The following is an 18,108-nucleotide window of genomic DNA, read 5'->3' as shown; positions in this document are numbered from 1 at the left end:
ATAAAAGTCTTCTGTTTGATTCATTTTTCCCTCTATTTTTTTTTTTTTTTACCTTGTGGTAAAACTTTAAGGTAATTTCTTCTGACATTCAGTTCTCGTAGGGATTTCAATTGCCCTATCTGCTGAGGCAGGGCTGTGATCTCGTTGCAGCTGACGTCCTGCATCGCAAACAAAAAGAGAAACAATAAAGGCCTTTCACTGGGAAATCAAGCGTTTCAGGGGAAATCTCCTTAAGGAATTTACACATTAGGATAACTATACAGGTACATTTTTATATTGGTCTCCAGGTCCGAGGCCAAGAGAGGCTTAGCACAGAGAAAAAGAAGAAAGTACGATGCTTTAAAAACATCCTCTGGGGAGAGAAAAGGCGAAAAGAGGCATGTTAGTAGCCTTTGGTAGCTACTCTCAGGCTGCTGCGTTTATGTGCTTCAGTCTTACTTAATTCTCACAACAGATCCATGGGACAATATTACTGCCCTAATATGCACAGATCAGAAAAATGAGGCCCAGGGAAGTTCTGTCAATTGTCGAAGGCTTGCAGAGTAAACACTCAGAACCAATTTCCAACCCACTGTTCAGCCACTACCCTACCTCACCAGAGGCTCACAATTTACAGTGTATAACTATGTATAGTAATGCATTGTTTAGATATATTATTTATTTTAAATGTAATTCTTATCAGAAGGCTGAAAACTTTGGGCTGGAACATGCTTATAAACATTTACAAGCAAGACTGTGGAGGATGGAGACTGCGTCTTCTCTGCCTTGGAAAAAATAGTACTCCACTGGTAATCAACAAAGGTCCATCTAGTCAAAACTATGGTTTTTCCAACAGTTGTGTATGGATGTGAGAACTGGACTATAAAGAAAGCTGAGCACAGAAGAATTGACGCTTTTGAACTGTGGTGTTGGAGAAGACTCTTGAGGGTCCCTTGGACTGCAAGGAGATCAAACCAGTCAATCCTAAAGGAAATCAGTCCTGAATATTCATTAGAAGTATTGGTGCTAAAGCTGAAACTCCAATCCTTTGGCCACCTGATGCGAAGAACTGACTCATTGGAAAAGCCCCTGATGCTGGGAAAGACTGAAGGTGGGAGGAAAAGGGGACAACAGAGGATTAGATGGTTGGATGGCATCACCGACACGACAGACAGGAGTTTGAGTAAGTTCCAGGAGTTGGTGATGGGCAGGGAAGCCTGGTGTGCTGCAGTCCATGGGGTCACAAAGAGTCAGATACAACTGAGCAACTGAACTAAACTGAATCATTGATTAGAACCACCTCAACATATGCAAAATGGTGGCCATGATATCTTTAATCTTCTATCGTATTATCATCCCTAATCTCACTCTTCCTCTTGTCCCTGGTTGCTCTGCCCTGCTCTCCACCTTCCTCACCCCAGCTACCCACTTAGTCCAGACCAGCAGTATCTCTCAGCCAGACACTATAATGGTCTCCTGGTTGTCTGCAAGCATCAAGCTCCTCCTTGGATCCATCTTTCACACAGTCAGTGTGAACGTCACTGTGTCATCCACCAGCTCAAACATCTGCAGCAGCTCCTTAGAAACTCTAGGATAAAGTACCAAGCTCAAAACCGCTCAACTGTTTGCCTCCTCCTGTAAGCCTGCGAGCTCCTAGATGGAAGAGACTATTTCTTAGCCACTTTGATCTCCTGGTGCCAAGCAGAAATGCCAGGTAGAAAGTACAAGATCAATAAATATTGTATAAAACATCTTAAGCTGCTTTATGTTGATGCTCCATGATGCTGAGGTTTATTCTGTCTCTGGCTGGGAGCCCAGGAAGCCTCAATATACACACCAAATTTCTTGCAGATCCTGCTTGGTGTTGCAGAACCATAGGTATATTTGGACTACAAATGATCCGAATGAGATCGAGTCCATAAACATTCCACACCACTGCTGAATCTACAAAAAAAAACTCCCCCTTCACTCCTCCTTTTAGAAGGAACAAAGCCTCGTTTCATAATCACTTATATGAGAGGAACTCATTGACCAGTTCCCTGAAACCTCCAGGCTCTGTGTAAGAGCAGGGCTGCATGGAACACAGTGGATCGCTGTCCTCTGATCCCATCTCTTTTCAAAATCCTCAGGTGACCTGCCAATCTGTCATGGTCCTGAAGGTGTTAAATGGATATCACTTGATGAAGAGGAATAACATCACTCCTACTGAAGGCATTTAAGCTGTGATCTATGAAGTCTGGGCACACACACTGGAATCAGCCCACCATGCTGTTCTGCACTCAGCAGTCTGACTTGGGGTAGAGATGGGGGGCTGGCATGAGATAGGTTAAGAACATTAGATGTTTGATGGCATCACCCCCAAGCTGGCTGTTGCTGCATTGCTTCTGGCCCAGAAAAGTCACACCAAATTTTATGAAAGGTTTCCCTAATGTTTAAACAAAAAAAAAAAAAAAACCACAAGCACATCTGCAGAGACATAAAAGTCTAAGGAAGTAATTACATAAAGGAGGTCTAGAGATTGGTTCAGTCGCTCTTACCCCCTCACTGAGTCAGTAAATTATTCTGCCTTTCTGAATATACTTCCATGTATGAGAAGTAAAAAGTGAAATGCCATCTTTTCCCGATTACTACAGCATCTCATCAGCCATAGAAGTCAATAACCAAACCTGTGCAATGAAAGTTTTATCTTTCTTTGCTTCAACCAAGTTACAAATTCGCAAGAAGTACCATTTTAAAATCTAAGAGCCTTCACACAAATGGTACACACGTGAGCCCTAGAAATATACGAAATTAAATTATTTTACTGGACTCAGGATCAGGCACAGTCAGATTGTTAATGGCTGACAGGAAGGGAAGGTCATGGAGGAAGAATTAGTGAGATTATTTTCCACCTTTAAGGAGAATTTATGATGACATCTGAAATGTTTTTATAAGTCTGTGAGTGATAGCATGAGAAAGATATTTTTGAAGAATATGGGAACTGCAGATTTTTCAATGTGAAACTGATTTTGAGAAGTTTCAAACATAATTTTTAAAAAATCTTTCTCTTAAAACAAGAGAGGTGGGAAGGGCAAGCCAAGAGACACCAGATATATTTAGGCAGCATTATGAAATACTCTGAGATAAAATGCATTTTTATTTTATTTTTTTTTCTGTATACTATATTCATCTTGCACATTGTTGATTACCGCTGGTTAAGTCATGAAATTAAGAGTCTGCTGTTTCCCTAAGCTTCCCTAAATATAGGTAATTTTTCCAACATGTATTTCTAAATGGCTTTATCAAAGAAAGTAGACTCCCCTCAGCTATATTTAAATACTTACTTACCAGCAGGGGAAATGCTTTCTTAATTTATTTTTTTAAAGAACTTCACATAATGTTAACAACAAGCTTTTCCTTCTAACTTGCAAGAGAGGACATCTGTAGACCATTAGAAACACAAAGTCCAATTGTCCATTCACATTTTGAAGGGTATATGGTGAAGGTCAAATTATTTTAATAATACTCTGCACTGCCATCAGTTACTTCCTGTTCTGCCAAAATAATGAGGGGAAAGCAAGATAGACTTTTCACTCTTGTATGATCAATACTGCAAAAACTGTGCTAACCTCTTCCTTCTCAGCTACTAAACTCTGCCAGGTTTTAAAGAGGTTATGAATTCTGTCACAAAAATAAAACCACATAGGTAATTATGTCTTAATTAGTTGGGGAATGAGGAGGAGGACAGAGAGGAAAATAGTCTAGATGTTTTTGGATAAGATACTCCAGGTTAGAAACTGAAAAAGCAACATTCCTAGAATAGCTTGGTTCTTTAGAACATGTCTTTCCCCATTTGGTCTAAAAGAAAGTATGTTTTTTGTTTTTGTTTTTTAGGGGGGAGAGTTCACTTTTAAAAGATATGATTTAAAAAATAAATTTTAAAAATAAACATTAATGCCCCATATTGCTTCAGTAGTGATAATTTATCAAGTTATAAGTTCCAGATCCAGTAGCTTCTTCGAATATCCCTTCTGAATTGTCTGTTAGCCCTAAGCTATGTTTCGCAGAATAATTACTGCAAGCTACCAGTTCAGTTCAGTTCAGTTCAGTCACTCAGTTGAGTCCGACTCTTTGCAACCCCATGAATTGCAGCACACGAGGCCTCCCTGTCCATCACCAACTCCCGGAGTTCACTCAGATTCACGTCCATCGAGTCAGTGATGTCATCCAGACATCTCATCCTCTGTCGTCCCCTTCTCCTCCTGCCCCCAATCCCTCCCAGCATCAGAGTCTTTTCCAATGAGTCAGCTCTTCTCATGAGGTGGCCAACGTACTGGAGTTTCAGCTTTAGCATCATTCCTTCCAAAGAAATCCCAGGGCTGATCTCCTTTAGAATGGACTGGTTGGATCTTCTTGCAGTCCAAGGGACTCTCAAGAGTCTTCTCCAACACCACAGTTCAAAAGCATCAATTCTTCGGTGCTCAGCCTTCTTCACAGTCCAACTCTCACATCCATACATGACCACAGGAAAATCCATAGCCTTGACTAGACGGACCTTAGTCGGCAAAGTAATGTCTGTGCTTTTGAATATGCTATCTAGGTTGGTCATAACTTTTCTTCCAAGGAGTAAGCGTCTTTTAAATTCATGGCTGCAGTCACCATCTGCAGTGATTTTGGAGCCCAAAAAAACAGTCTGACACTGTTTCCACTGTTTCCCCATCTATTTCCGATGAAGTGATAGAGAAACCAAATTACCATATATTTAGCATTATAATATTGTAAGTATACAGAAAGGACCAAAAGCAAAAATCTTAAATGTGTCATAAATATTTACTAAATCTATTCTTTTTGAAACAGAAATGAATCTAATCGTTATGCATTACATAATCACATAAACACTCAAACGCAAGTTTTATGAGCCAGGCAATTTTCTCATTTAGATTAAAAAAACAAAGAACTTCAGAACTTCAGCAATGACTTAAAATACACATATTTTCCGCTGGTTTAATCAAAATGCTCCGAAGCAACCCAAAGAAAGACTTTAGAAGTTAAGATTCTCACTCATCACAACCCTTCTGGGCAATTACCAAAAAAGTCTCTAGAAGGGTTAGATGCGTGTTCAAGATTAAAACATTTTAGCTGACTGACTGCTAGTTGCAAACTTACCTTCAGAATGCAAAAATGACAAGGATTTAAAATATTAGCATAGGTTCAAGATTATTAAAGCAGGAAAGGTTCATTTTCAGAATATAACATTTTTAGAAAGACTAGACCTGTTTTTTCAAGTTGTAACTTTTAATGAAAGCCAACATAATTAAGTGTGACAAGATGATTTTTGGTTAGAGAAGGTTTCCAGGGAGACCAGGCTACGCCGCAAAACTACATGTGGTATTCTCATGAGCTATCTTCCCCTGACTCTTGGGTTTTCAAAATCTTAGTGTTGTTATACTATGGCTTGAGTCAAATTTTAAAATCTAGCTCTTTATTTAACAGAAGAAAATGTGAACATTCTGACAGGAAATACAAGCTATTAATACTACTGGCCTCCCATCATGTGGCCATGTCCTTTTGTGGAAATGTCTTTTGTGTGACTTCCACTGTGCAACTTGAGGGCAATATCTTAACCTCTCTGTTCCTATGTAAAAAGAAGAGATGAGATTATAGATCACTCTAATTTCCTTACAACATCAGGAAAACCCTTCTACCACAGTAGAAATAATGAAGAAATCTGTTGAAAGATAGATACTTAACTGACTTAGGAGTAATGTCAATTTCGATTTTTTAGCAATCAAAAATCTAAAAGCCTATAGTAAGAACTTTTTAAAAGAAATTAGTATGTTCATGTAAATTCAAAATTTTTTCAAGCAACCTCTGGTATGATAAATTATTACCTCTCAACACTTACTGAGAGTCTCCTAGTATAAAACTCTAGTTCACACCCTTCCCACAAACACATACCTCATCCCCCAGCTCTTTATAAGAAATGCAGAGATAGAAGCAACAGAAGGGGCCTTGAACAGGCCTTGGTTCTCCAATTTTCTAACAGAAACCAGAGAGGCTGGGAGGCATCTGCAGAGACTATGAAAGGACCTAAGATTTGATTAGACATGAATTCCTGTCTCCATTACATCTACCTCAGAGACCGGAATGCTACACATAAAAATAATGAAGAAGAGATTTTCCTTAGAAGCTGCTCAATACATCCTGTGTCTACTCTGTCCTTGAATTCCAACTCTGCACACAACCAGACATTTCACACAAAAACAGGGAAGAAAAACAATAGTGTGTCTACTCAGGGCCAGAATATGCACCTTCTAGTCAGTTATTACCTGAGTCAGACCCTGTGAGTTTTGGGGTTGAAAGAGCAGGTTTCTAAAACAGTGATATTATGTTCTCTTACGTGAAGCTAAGCACTGGAAGACACAATTTTTACCCTTAGCATAAGTTGAGAGGAGACAGGATTGAGAAAAACCAAACGAGAGATGGACCATCTGTGGACCCCAGTGAGTCAGCACAATCAGAGATCCAGTGAGACCAAAGTGAAAGTGAAAGTGAAGTCGCTCAGTCGTGTCCCACTCTTTTCGACCCCATGGACTGTAGCCTACCAGGCTCCTCCGTCCATGGGATTTTTCCAGGCAAGAGTACTAGAGTGGGGTGCCATCTCCTTCTCCAGTAGATCTTCCCGACCCAGGGATTGAACCCAGGTCTCCGGCATTGTAGGCAGACGCTTTACCATCTGAGCCACCAGGGAAGATAGTGACTTTTGACAAATACCCCATAAAAGGTTCTCAAATTATTGTGTTCTTAGTGTGCCTATCTTCTTCAGAGCCATCTGCTAATTACAACATGGCTTCACACAGTATTTCTCACCAAATATTTAACACACCGTATCCTTCAGGTATGATCTGACAAGTGATAACCCTGTATGCAAGACAGCAAAAGACACAGATTAGAACGGACCTTTGGACTCTGAGGGAGAGGGAGAGGGTGGGAATGATTTGGGAGAATGGCACTGAAACATGTATACTATCATGTAAAAAACGAATCGCCAGTCTATGTTCGATGCAGAATACAGGATGCTTGGGGTTGGTGCACGGGGATGATCCAGAGATATGATATGGGGTGGGAGGTGGGAAGGGGGTTCAGGATTGGGAACTCATGTACACCCGTGGCAGATTCATGTCAATGTATGGCAAAACCAATACAGTACTGTAAAGTAAATTAAAGTAAGAATAAAAATTAAAAAACAAAACAAAACACACACACAACAAAAGACACGTTTGCAGGATCTTTAAGAATAAAACGATGTTTAGTCAACTCAAGAGAAGTCTATTGACCCTTGTGCCTGGCTTGTGGTTCCTCAAGGAGGAAACTCTCACAGACTCTGTCCATTTGTACCACACCCTGTTTTTGTAACATTCTCCCTGCTGTTCATGGCCTGCCACAACTTTAATGGGAAAACCACTGCAAGCTGAAACAAGGAAGCTCCACAGAAAGAAACCAGGGCTTCTCTCCATGAGAGGTTTGCAGTCCAGATGAGGGCCCAGTGAGTTCAGCTGCCGTTGTGCCATGCAGAGGTTTCAGTTTCCACTCCAGCTTCACCACATCATAGCCCCATGCCTTTGGGTAAGTAATTCTGAAACCCAAACTTGTCTGTGAAAGGTAGACAGGATATCCACCTTGCTGGGCGATTGTCAAGATCGAATGATAAATATACCCAGCCAAGTGTGTGGCATACAATTTAAGTGCTCAGTAAATGCCAGTGCCGCGTATCTCTGTCCCTGATAGAAAGAACACGCAGATATAAAGACTTAACAAAGGAACACAGACAGCTACAGCTCTAAGGAGATAAGCAGTACAGAAGTAATCCAGTGCCCAAGGAGATCAAAGAGTCCTACATCATTCCCACCAGAAATGATGCTTTGAGGCAGAAACTCAGCAGAGATTAGGCTCAGGCTCCCTGAGTTTTCCAGCACCTGAAACGATGTGTTAATCCATCCTGGCCTCTCCTGTGGATTTAAGGGAAAAAAATCTCAGAAGTACTTCTTAATGAAAGTCTTCAGGGAAGGAGGAAAAATTGCTTATCCATATCTTTGCACAATCACTAAATGCCAATGCTTTATGTTTTAAGATTCTTAGGTAACTGATATATTCAGGAAGGTAAGATACTGTATTCCAACTCCTCTCAAAAATCAGAGAGGGCATCTCCTTTCTTACAGATGGCCACAGTGCTATCATTTTTGTCTTTTAAGCCAATGATGACTCTTGGAAGAGAAGGGTTTACAACTCAGTTTAGGATACTCTTTGAGTCTAAAATGAACATTTTCAAAATATTTCTTCCAAATAGTTAAACAATGCTTCAGCTCAATTCAGTTCAGTCACTCAGTCGTGCCCGACTCTTTGCGACCCCATGAATCGCAGCACGCCAGGCCTCCCTGTCCATCACCAACTCCCGGAGTTCACTCAGACTCACGTCCATCGAGTCAGTGATGCCATCCGGCCGTCTCATCCTCTGTCGTCCCCTTCTCCTCCTGCCCCCAATCCCTCCCAGCATCAGTCTTTTCCAATGAGTCAACTCTTCTCATGAGGTGGCCAAAGTACTGGAGTTTCAGCTTTAGCATCATTCCTTCCAAAGAAACCCCAGGGCTGATCTCCTTCAGAATGGACTAGTTGGATCTCCTTGCAGAGCCTAATAATAAACTGTGAGATTTTTACCAGCACTTAGGTGGCTTCATGTAGCCTGAATGCTTTGGGGAGCTCCCAAAATTTTTTTCTTTTTTTTTTTTTTTTGCAAGTTGGTTACTGTGTAACTACAAAACAGGGGCCTGCCATGCAATTCCAGAATTATTTCAGGCTCCCCAGGGAATTTTTTTTCCAACTGATAGCTAAAAATCCTCTGACGTGGTTACCTGTAGTATCAGTACTATTTTAAGCAAAAAGATATGAAAGACAAATAAGAACGGATGGAAACCAGTCATTTTTAGTCTGTGATCTTAAGCAAGGCCCAGTCACCCTTTGTGGTTAAATAATGTTAACTTATTACATATTCATCAACTTTGCAAATAAATGCCTTTTGCAAAGATCATGCTTGCTCATAGAGCAGAAAGAGCACAGAATACAGGGTTGCCCATGAAGGGTGACCACGAGCCACACGTGGCTACTGGCCAACAGAAGTGTGGTCAGTCACACCTGTGATGTGCTGCCGGTGGAAAACACACAGTTGACCTTAAAAACTTTGGGTGAAAGAAAGGCTGTAAAATACATCCGTTTTATATTATAGAGATGTTGAAACAATATTTTGGCTATCTAAGGTTAACTAAAATATGCTGTAAAGATGACTTTCCCTTGCTTCTGTTCTTTTAATGTGGCTACTAGCACACTTAAAATGACATTTCCAGAAGAATAAATATCGTGTGATATCACTTATATGTGGAATCTAAAAAAAAAAAAAATGGTACAAGTGAACTTATTTACGAAACAGAAATAGAGTCACACATGTAAAAAAACAGTCTTATGATTACCAAAGGGGAAAAAGGAGGATGGATACACTGGAAGACTGGGACTGGGGTAGGTACACACTACTAAATCGAAAATAGATAACTAATAAGGACCTGCTATACAGCACAGGCAACTTTACTCAGTACTTTGTAATGACCTATATAGGGAAAGAACCTTAAAAAGAGTGAATATATGTATAACTGATTCGCTTTGCCATACAGCAAAAAGTAGTAAATCAACTATATCCCAATATTTTTTTTTAAGGCAACAAAAAATAAAATGACGTTTGTTGCCCGCATGGTCTTTTCACAGAACCGTGCTGGGTGAGTGCATTTCTGTTTGGGTTGTAAGTCAGCTACACCAGGGTGACCTTCCGGGCGTCATTCACCACGTCTCTGCCTTGGATTTCTCCTTTTGCAAGATGTTCAAAGTTTGGACGAGATATCTTTTAAAAAACCCCTATGGCTCTCACATTCCAGAGCTCAGGGGTTCAACAGTTTATTGCTAGTGGAGAAAAGACACAAGGAGGGGGCTGATGACGGTGCTGGATCCAGGAAGCAAGAGTGGCCTTCTCGGGAGCTGGGCTCCGGTCCAGGAGCAAAGAAAAGGCCCAAAGCACCCCCTTACAGCCAGCCAGCAGCTCGTGTGCCCTGAGGCTGCAAATGGTGCTCTTCCACCTCTGCCGCATGCCGGCTCAGCAGCTGACAAGAACACCCGAGGAAAGCCCTGCTCCGTGTGGGGCTGGCTCCAGGGCTCAATACGTGCGCCCCCTCTTAGCGGATGAGCAGGCCGGTAGCCACACAGCTGAGGGCGGGCACGCTGTCAGCTTAAGCCCGGGTGCAGCGGGACCGAAACACACGCTGGCTGCCAAAGACTGACCTCACCGACGTGCCACCCATCCACTCCATGGGAGTCTGGGCAGTGGAAAAAACCCAGCTCCTTATTCACACTGGATTGGCAAGACCTAATCCAAATTCTAGTAAACTTAGATTTGGGTGTTTATCAGAATCCTAAAAGAAGTATATTTTTTTAAGGCATATAACTCTCAGTTTTATCCCAAGTGTTTTTGGTATACTTTTTGTTTTCTGGGATCAGTTAATATGGAAACTTCTGAATTAACTTGGACTGAAAGACAGAGTCACCCCTCACTGGCATGGCATGTGGGAGTCTTCCCAATCTATCCCAAGCCACCTTCTTGGCCCACTCTCCCCGACCTAATAGTAGCCCTTAGCAATCACGTTTTGAGGATGTCAGTCTTGCGTCAGGGGCTTCTCTGGTGGCTCAATGGTAAAGAATCCTGTCGTTGTAGGAGACATGGGTTTGATCCCTGTGTCAGAAAGATTCCCCTGGAGAAGAAAATGGCAATCCACTCCAGTATTTTCACCTGGAAAACTGCATGAACAGAGGAGCTGGAGGGGTATAGTCCATAGGATCAGAGACAGTCAGACGCAACTTGGCGACTAAACAACAACGTCTTGTCTTAAGCACTGGGATACAACAAGTAACATGCTGATCCGGTGCTAAAGCAGCTTTCTGGGTTTAGTGGGTACTGACCTAGAGAACACCAAGTGAGAAGACAAATGCGGTTCCACGAAAATTCCATGCTATGTAGACAGTGCTGGCCTTAGGAGCACCCTACTCTGGCTTGGAGAATCTGGGAAGGATTTTTGGAGGAAGTGAAATCAATTTGGCTAAAAATTGACCAAGCAAAGAAGAGAAGGAAGAAACAGTCCTTGCAGAAACAGTGATATGCTCAAAAGTGCTCACAAGTCTGTCCCTCACCTGGACTTACGTTAAGGAGACTCTCAAAGGTCTCTTCCTGTACAAACCCAGGACTGAATCAATCAGACCCCAGGCCAAGCACTTACTTCTTGTAATAGAGACTTTGTAGGAGGAGTGTATCCGCCCAGATTAATATCTGTCTTCTTTCGGAATCGTCCCTCTAGGTGGCGGCAGTCAAGCAGCCATGTCCAAGCAGTGTGGCCGAAGGCCCTGGGCATCGCTGACAAGGTCAGGAGAGGACACCGGATCCAGATCTCTCACTCAGACACCAGGGCTGAAACATGCTAGCAGGTCCTGCTAAATACTGTAGCTTAAGAACATTTAACCTTGGGATCTGTGGGCGAGGCAACCTCTCCACTGTACAGCAAAGTATGGAAAGCTTGAGTAAGAAAACCAATGGCCACCACGCTTCTCAATACCTTTCCAGTGTCTTCTGCTGGTCACTCATAATCCCTGACCAGATGCCGTGGTACCAGTGATGTGACTCCTAGCTCTTGGTGTGAGCTAGTGGGCATGAGCTTCAGATTCTGCTGTCACAGAAAAAGGCACTCTGTGCAGAGCTCTGTTGCCTTTATACCGCAACTACTCACTTCTTTCCTAAAGTCAAAGTGGATACGTACGTGACATGGGTGCTGCTCCTTTCTGAGCCAATTCCAGACACACACCTGCCCGTGGAGTCCCAGCACGCTCTATCTGGGCCCCATAAGCCATCACCCCAGTGTTCCAGGTAGCCACAAAGAAATTCACTGGAACTGGCACGCAAGAGAAAAGTTATGGGCCATCAGTGCCCTAGATTGGTGTCTGATTCAAGGAAGGCACTGTACCCTTTTCACGGTTGTAATCAGAACACCCTGCTTTGTGCTTAACACAGAGACAGTTGCAAAGAGCTGGACATGACCGAGTGACCGGACGACAAGAAGGACGGTATGGAAGCACTCTTGTTGGAGGATAAATTGTGATGATTACGGTTAAGCCCAGTTGCTTATTCTCACCTCTTCATTCACCCAAGATACCTTAGCTCAATGGAAGTTGAGAAAGAACTCACTCTTTTCCCCTTTTAGAAACAAGGTCAGTAACTCAATTAGTGGTGAAAAAGCTGACCTCTTGGCCTCAGGTACATAGTTCCAACCCATCTCTGCCTATTTATAATTTGCTCTTCTTTCTTGTCCCTGGGGTTGCGGTCACATTCTAAAGTCACATCAATTGGGGACAATGGTTACTAAAATCCTTATAGAATCAGAGCACTCTGTTCTTTCTGACTTAATTATACACCTTCACAAAGTATGGCCTACTAATTAATTTGCAGATTATTTTGCCAGTGTATCCATATTTCACTACAAACTTATCCGATCTGAAAAAAAAAGTGATCTAACTACCATAGCATAATTTGTGAACCTGAGGAACTGTAAATCCTGCAAACTTCAGAAAGTGTAAACTACAGGAAACCGGTAAATTTCAGGAACTCCTTGTCACAGCAAAGCCATGATTATTCCCTTCCCCACTTAATGTCTTTATCATATACAGACCTCCAACAACATGATCTTCTCCTTGACCCCTTGTAGGAAAAAGTCTTTCTGATTACCTTGAAGGGCTATGATTAGCAAACAAACAAGAAGGGCATCTGAAAAATCAGTAACATACCAACTCCATTAACTGTTTGAGCTGACCTATCTCTTCAGGCAGCGATCCAAGTTTGTTGTTACTTGCGATTAAGACTTTGAGAGGGAGACCACACAGGCAGGCCGGCAGAGCAGACAGCTGATTCCGACTGCAAAGAAACATAAGAACTTTGGTAAACATGCAGGCTACTTCCTACTGTTTGTGAACATATTTATTTTTAATGCCTTTCGACTCGTACTGTCTTTTTAAAGATTTTTTTCCCTTGATATGGACTATTCAGCTTTTACTGAATTTGTTACACTATTGCTTGCTTCTATTTTATGTTTTTTTTTTTGCTTTTGTTTTTTGGGGGGGAGCCTGTGGGATCTAAGCTCCCCAACTAGGGATTGAACCCAAGCTCCCTGAACTAGGTGAAGTTTTAACCACTGGACCACCATGGATGCTCCTGTGAACATGTTTTTTAACAAGCAAGGAGAAAGGTGTAATCTAAGAAAACATTTTGCAAATATAAAAAGTCCAGTAAACTTTCTATATGTGTAAACATTCAAATCCCCAGTGCATAAGGATATAAAAGATATTAAAAGACAAGAGGCAGGAACTTCCCTGGCGGTCCAGGGGTTAAGACTCTGCACTCCCAATACAGGGAACACAGGTTCGATCCCAGATGAACTAAGATCTCACATTCTGCATACTGCAGTCAAAACAAAAATAAAACAAAAAATTTAAAAATAAGTAAAAAAGAGAACTGCAGGCAGTTCTGATGGAAGCAGCTTCTCTCAGCACGAGGGACCCTATCAAGCCCCCTGCAGACTTGGCCAGCCCGAAAGCAGATGGACAGCACAGGCTGTTCAACCAAGAGCAACGGGAAGCTGGTGCCAACTGTTCCCTTCCCAAGAGTGTGAGCGGAGACTCAGCAACCACCAAGGCCCCCAGCTTTTCAGCGCAGTGAAGCACCATCGCATCCATCTTCGTCGTGATGGGGAAGATCATTTCGCTGCAACTCACAAAACCACCGGGCCCATTTCCAACATTGTGATTCCGCTTCCTTTTGTTAAAGCAAGAGCTCTGTGGTTGAATTCTGCTTGGCTATCTGTGAGAGCTAATTAAAAAAACAAAAAGGAAAGTTGGCCTTTTGGTAAAAGTGAAGCTAGAGCCAAAAGGGGTTCAGTTTCACGGAGGAGCCGGAAACATGTGAGTCCAGGTCTCACTCTTGCTCTGCATGAAAAGGTCTCTACTTAATGCTTTGCATTAAGAAGTCTTTACACTTCCTATCGTCAGTGCTAGGAGAGAGAAGGAAAATACTGAATAAATGAAACCTATGAATCACCCATAAGTGTATGTCAGCCATCTATTTATCCCCTCCATCATAAGCAGCTCTTTTCCTGCTATCGAGTAAGGAGACAAATGGTTTTTCGTTTCCCCTTATATCTTGGCTACTCTGCTGAGGAAGCCAACCACCAGACAGTTAAGTATCTACAAATCTGTAGGTCACGTTATTGCAATTATTTGGAACTTCTGTGTGTATTCACACACACATGTATGAAGCTTCAGAGGTTATGCATGTTACTGCAATTATTTGGAACGTCTGTGTTTATTCACACACACGTGTATGAAGCTTCAGAGGTTGCAGGACTGTGTGTGTATTTATGGACATGCATATATATATATATATATATATATATATATATACATATATATATATCTTTGTGTGTGTATGAGAGAAACAGACAGGCTGGAAACACACCAGAATGTTAATCAGTGATCATTTTAGGGGGAATAGGTACAATGCATGGGTTGTATTTTCTTTATTATACCTTGCTGTATTTTTCAAAAATTCCTACAAATTGCTTCTATAATTAAGGAAGAAATCATTATAAAAGGAAACTTCACTAGGACACTGGTTACATGGGTGTTTCTACTTGTGAAAATTCATTAAGATGTACACTTAGATTTGTGCACTTTTCCATATATTTCAACTGAATCTTTTACTTCCTCACCCTACCGTATGAGGGGGTGGGTAGCTGGTTAGTCAAAGGGTGTCTCTAACTTATGGGCTCAGAAAAAGCAGGGGTTGTGCTGTCAAAATAACCTCTCCAATCTGGGTGCCTGCCAGCGACCACCCTGACCAGGTGCCCGATGCCAGGTAACCAGGGTTTAGCAAGAAAACGTACAGCCGTATCTTCTCTCCACTGTGCAGGCCTACAAAGAAAGCTGTTTCCAGAGAGGGGCACGGCCTTCTCTAGGAGGGTCCAGCAAAGAGGGGAGGAGAGTGAGAGCCTGGGGGCTGTATCCTGGCACCAGAAGGACCAGAGAGCTCTTAGCTCCGCCGGCGAGGATAACAGGCTGGACTAGGGTGGTGGGCTCGCCCTGACACTCTCTCCTGCTGTGTGGGGGCACCTGACAAAGGGACCAGGGCTGCCAGCCTGTGATTCTTGCCCTCAGAGCCCTCCTGCTGCCCTCGCACACCTGTAGGAACCCAGCAGGGTTCCTCTGGCTGGAGGAGGGGGCCTTCCACATGCCCTGCTGGGAGAGCTTTCTTCAAGCTTTGTTCACACTCCTTCTGGAAAGAACTCAGTTTATTACAAGGCATGCATCCATGCTCAGCTGCTTAGTCGTGTCCGGCTCTTTGCGATCCTACGGATTGTAGCCCACCAGGCTCCTGTCTGTGGCATTTTCCTGGGCAAGAATCCTGGAGTGGGTTGCCATTTCCTTCTCCAGGGGATCTTCCTGACTCAAGGATCGAACCTACATGTCCTGCGTCTTCTGCACTGCAGGCAGAATCTTGTACCGCCGAGCCACCCAGGAAGCCCCTTCTTTTTTTTTTTTTTTTTTTAACATCTGCTTCTGCTTTATTGAGTACACCAAAGCCTTTGACTGTATAGATTACAACAAACTGTGGAAAATTTCTTTTTATTTTTTTTAATTTTTATTTTTTTTAATTTTTAAATTTTAAAATCTTTAAGGCAACAAGTAAATATTTTGGAATGCAATTTGTGGTTTAAAATATTTATGAATATATAATTTCACATAGTGAGGATCGGTAAATTAAAACATGGTAAGCTAATCCTTGCATTTTGGAGCCATATTTGAACTCCCCTTTGAAGACAGGATAAGGAGAATAAAGGTAAGTATTTTTAGAAGTTTCTACGCTATTTTCCACAGAATCAGCGAGTACAGTTGGAGATCTTTCCTATGTTTGTCTGGCTGGAAACTCAGATTTACAGTATTCCCAGTCTCACTACCTCAGTGCAGGCATCTAATCAGATTAGCAGGTACGGCAGAGCGTCTCTACACCATTTACGCGATGTGATGAAGGCTCTGTTCCTTCAGACATGGGAGCATTTGAAGTTACATGGGATTATCCCCACTGGCGTTCTTCCAGGCTGGGTAACTAATTGAAAATAAAATTTAGGCTTGGGAGAGCATTTGTGGTTTCTTTGATGGGGATGAATGCTTTTTCTGCTAAAAGCAGCTGATGGAAGAGCCTATTTATTTATGCCCTACACATTCCTCTATTGATACTGTCGTTAATCACCTGTAAGCAAATCAAGATGCCAGGACTAGTCATACTACGGTGTGCCACAGGCCCGGGGCATATTTCCTCTATTTCATCCATCCATTCCCTCAGCCTGTACTCCGTCTATTTTATCACAGGATGTTGCTGTATTACTGGTAATTTCCCCAATAGAAAAAGGAAATACACAGGCACACAAAAACCCATTAGCTCTCCAGCAAATATTTATAAAGAAGAGGAGAAACTGCACTCCCTTTAATCCTCTCCCTACTAAAGACCACATCAGCAGCCAGAGCTTTCTAAAAACCACTCATCTGGCAGCAATTTTTCTCAAGCAAATAAGTGCCTCAGGCCACAACCCACCCTCCCGGCCCCCACTTGTCTGCGGCAGCCCTCTTGCACTCTGAACAGGCCCTCGGAGGAAAGGGGGTTTAAAAATAAGGCTGTAACAGCATCCGATAAGGTAATGGCCAACATTCATTTTCAAATCCAGCCTGGAGTCACATCTAAAAGCAATATTAAAAAAAAATGATTTTTACACTCACTCATTACAAAAGAGTAAATTAATGGGGGAAAAGAGGGCCACTTATTCAGAAGTAGAAATTACAGACTCGGCCATGGTGGCTTGGGCCTTGCTGCCATCACAGAGCAAGGGCTGCCCAGTGCCTCCTGTCTCTCTCCCTGTCCGGGCTGGGCGGGCCTGGCGTCCGAGATGGAGATGATGAAGGTGGACGATGGCGTGAGGAGGGGCGGGGCGGGGGCGGGGGCAGGGGGCACGGGGCAGGAGGGCAGTGGGCCCTGCGAGTCGGTGACTACTGCTAAGGCTTTGTCGTCATCTTTCTCAGCCAAATGACTTCTTCCCAGACTTAATGATCTGTTTCCCCATTTCAGGATGAAAAAAGGCAGCTCACCATAATCTGAATGTTTCTGATAGCCTAAGTCTGCAGGCTAAATTTCTCTTCAAGTATCACTCCCTTCATTTAATTCCTAAATTAAAGAATTCACAAACCAAGTCACTTCTGTATGGTTTCTTTTAGAGTCTTATTTTAATACATTTTTGACTATGGCCTTCCTTATTAATATCAATAGGTTCAGATCTAATTTTGGTATTTGACATTATTTATTATTGGTTTATCAGTTATTTTCCTTAATGTATGTGATGATAAAAACATGGCTATATACATGTGATTTTATTATCAGGCAGCATATACATTTTTTATTCTACTGGAATGTATCTTTTTTGTAAGTGAATGGGTTCACTTCAACATGAAACATGGAATTTTCACTTAACAGAAAATTATCTATAGAAAGATTTCTATAACAGATTCACCTATGCAACTGGTAAAGAGGTCACTAACTGTGGAGAAAACCTGGGTTCAAATCTCATCTCTACTATAATCGTCTCTGTAACTAACCTCGCTGGCTTTGTCATCCATAAAACATAGGTAATAATACTTACCTAATATGATGTATTAGTTTATGGATATAAAAGTGCTTGGCCCAACACCTAATCTGTACATAAAGGTTAAACCATACCCAACACCACTAATGTGGCAAAAGCAATGGGAGGGATCAAAAAGAACTGAATTAGGTTTTAGCCATGAATTTTATTTCCTGATTGCTAAAATTTCAGCCACTGGTAAAATATGGCTTCTTGTTCTATTTTTTTTTTTAAATAAGCCAATTGAAGATGGCCATTCAAAGGCATGCTGTGGAGAACCAGGCTGGGCTATAAA

The 18,108-nt window shown here is 42.1% G+C and overlaps 1 protein-coding gene across 2 annotated transcripts in view; it reads right to left on the bottom strand.

Moving 5' to 3' along the window:
- LRCH1 (leucine rich repeats and calponin homology domain containing 1) overlaps nt 1-18,108 on the bottom strand; it is a 219,366-nt gene that overhangs the window by 70,141 nt on the left and 131,117 nt on the right. For both annotated transcript variants that reach the window (XM_069601308.1, XM_069601309.1), the window contains exons 3-4: nt 12,880-13,006; nt 53-158 (exon numbers count right to left, since the gene is read on the bottom strand). In XM_069601308.1, the coding sequence (XP_069457409.1) occupies nt 53-158; nt 12,880-13,006 (233 nt within the window). The remainder of the gene's footprint in view (nt 1-52; nt 159-12,879; nt 13,007-18,108) is intronic.

Source organism: Ovis canadensis, chromosome 10 (assembly GCF_042477335.2).
Source record: "Ovis canadensis isolate MfBH-ARS-UI-01 breed Bighorn chromosome 10, ARS-UI_OviCan_v2, whole genome shotgun sequence".
NCBI classification, from domain to species: Eukaryota; Metazoa; Chordata; class Mammalia; order Artiodactyla; family Bovidae; genus Ovis; species Ovis canadensis.
This window is presented reverse-complemented; position numbering and strand designations above follow the sequence as displayed.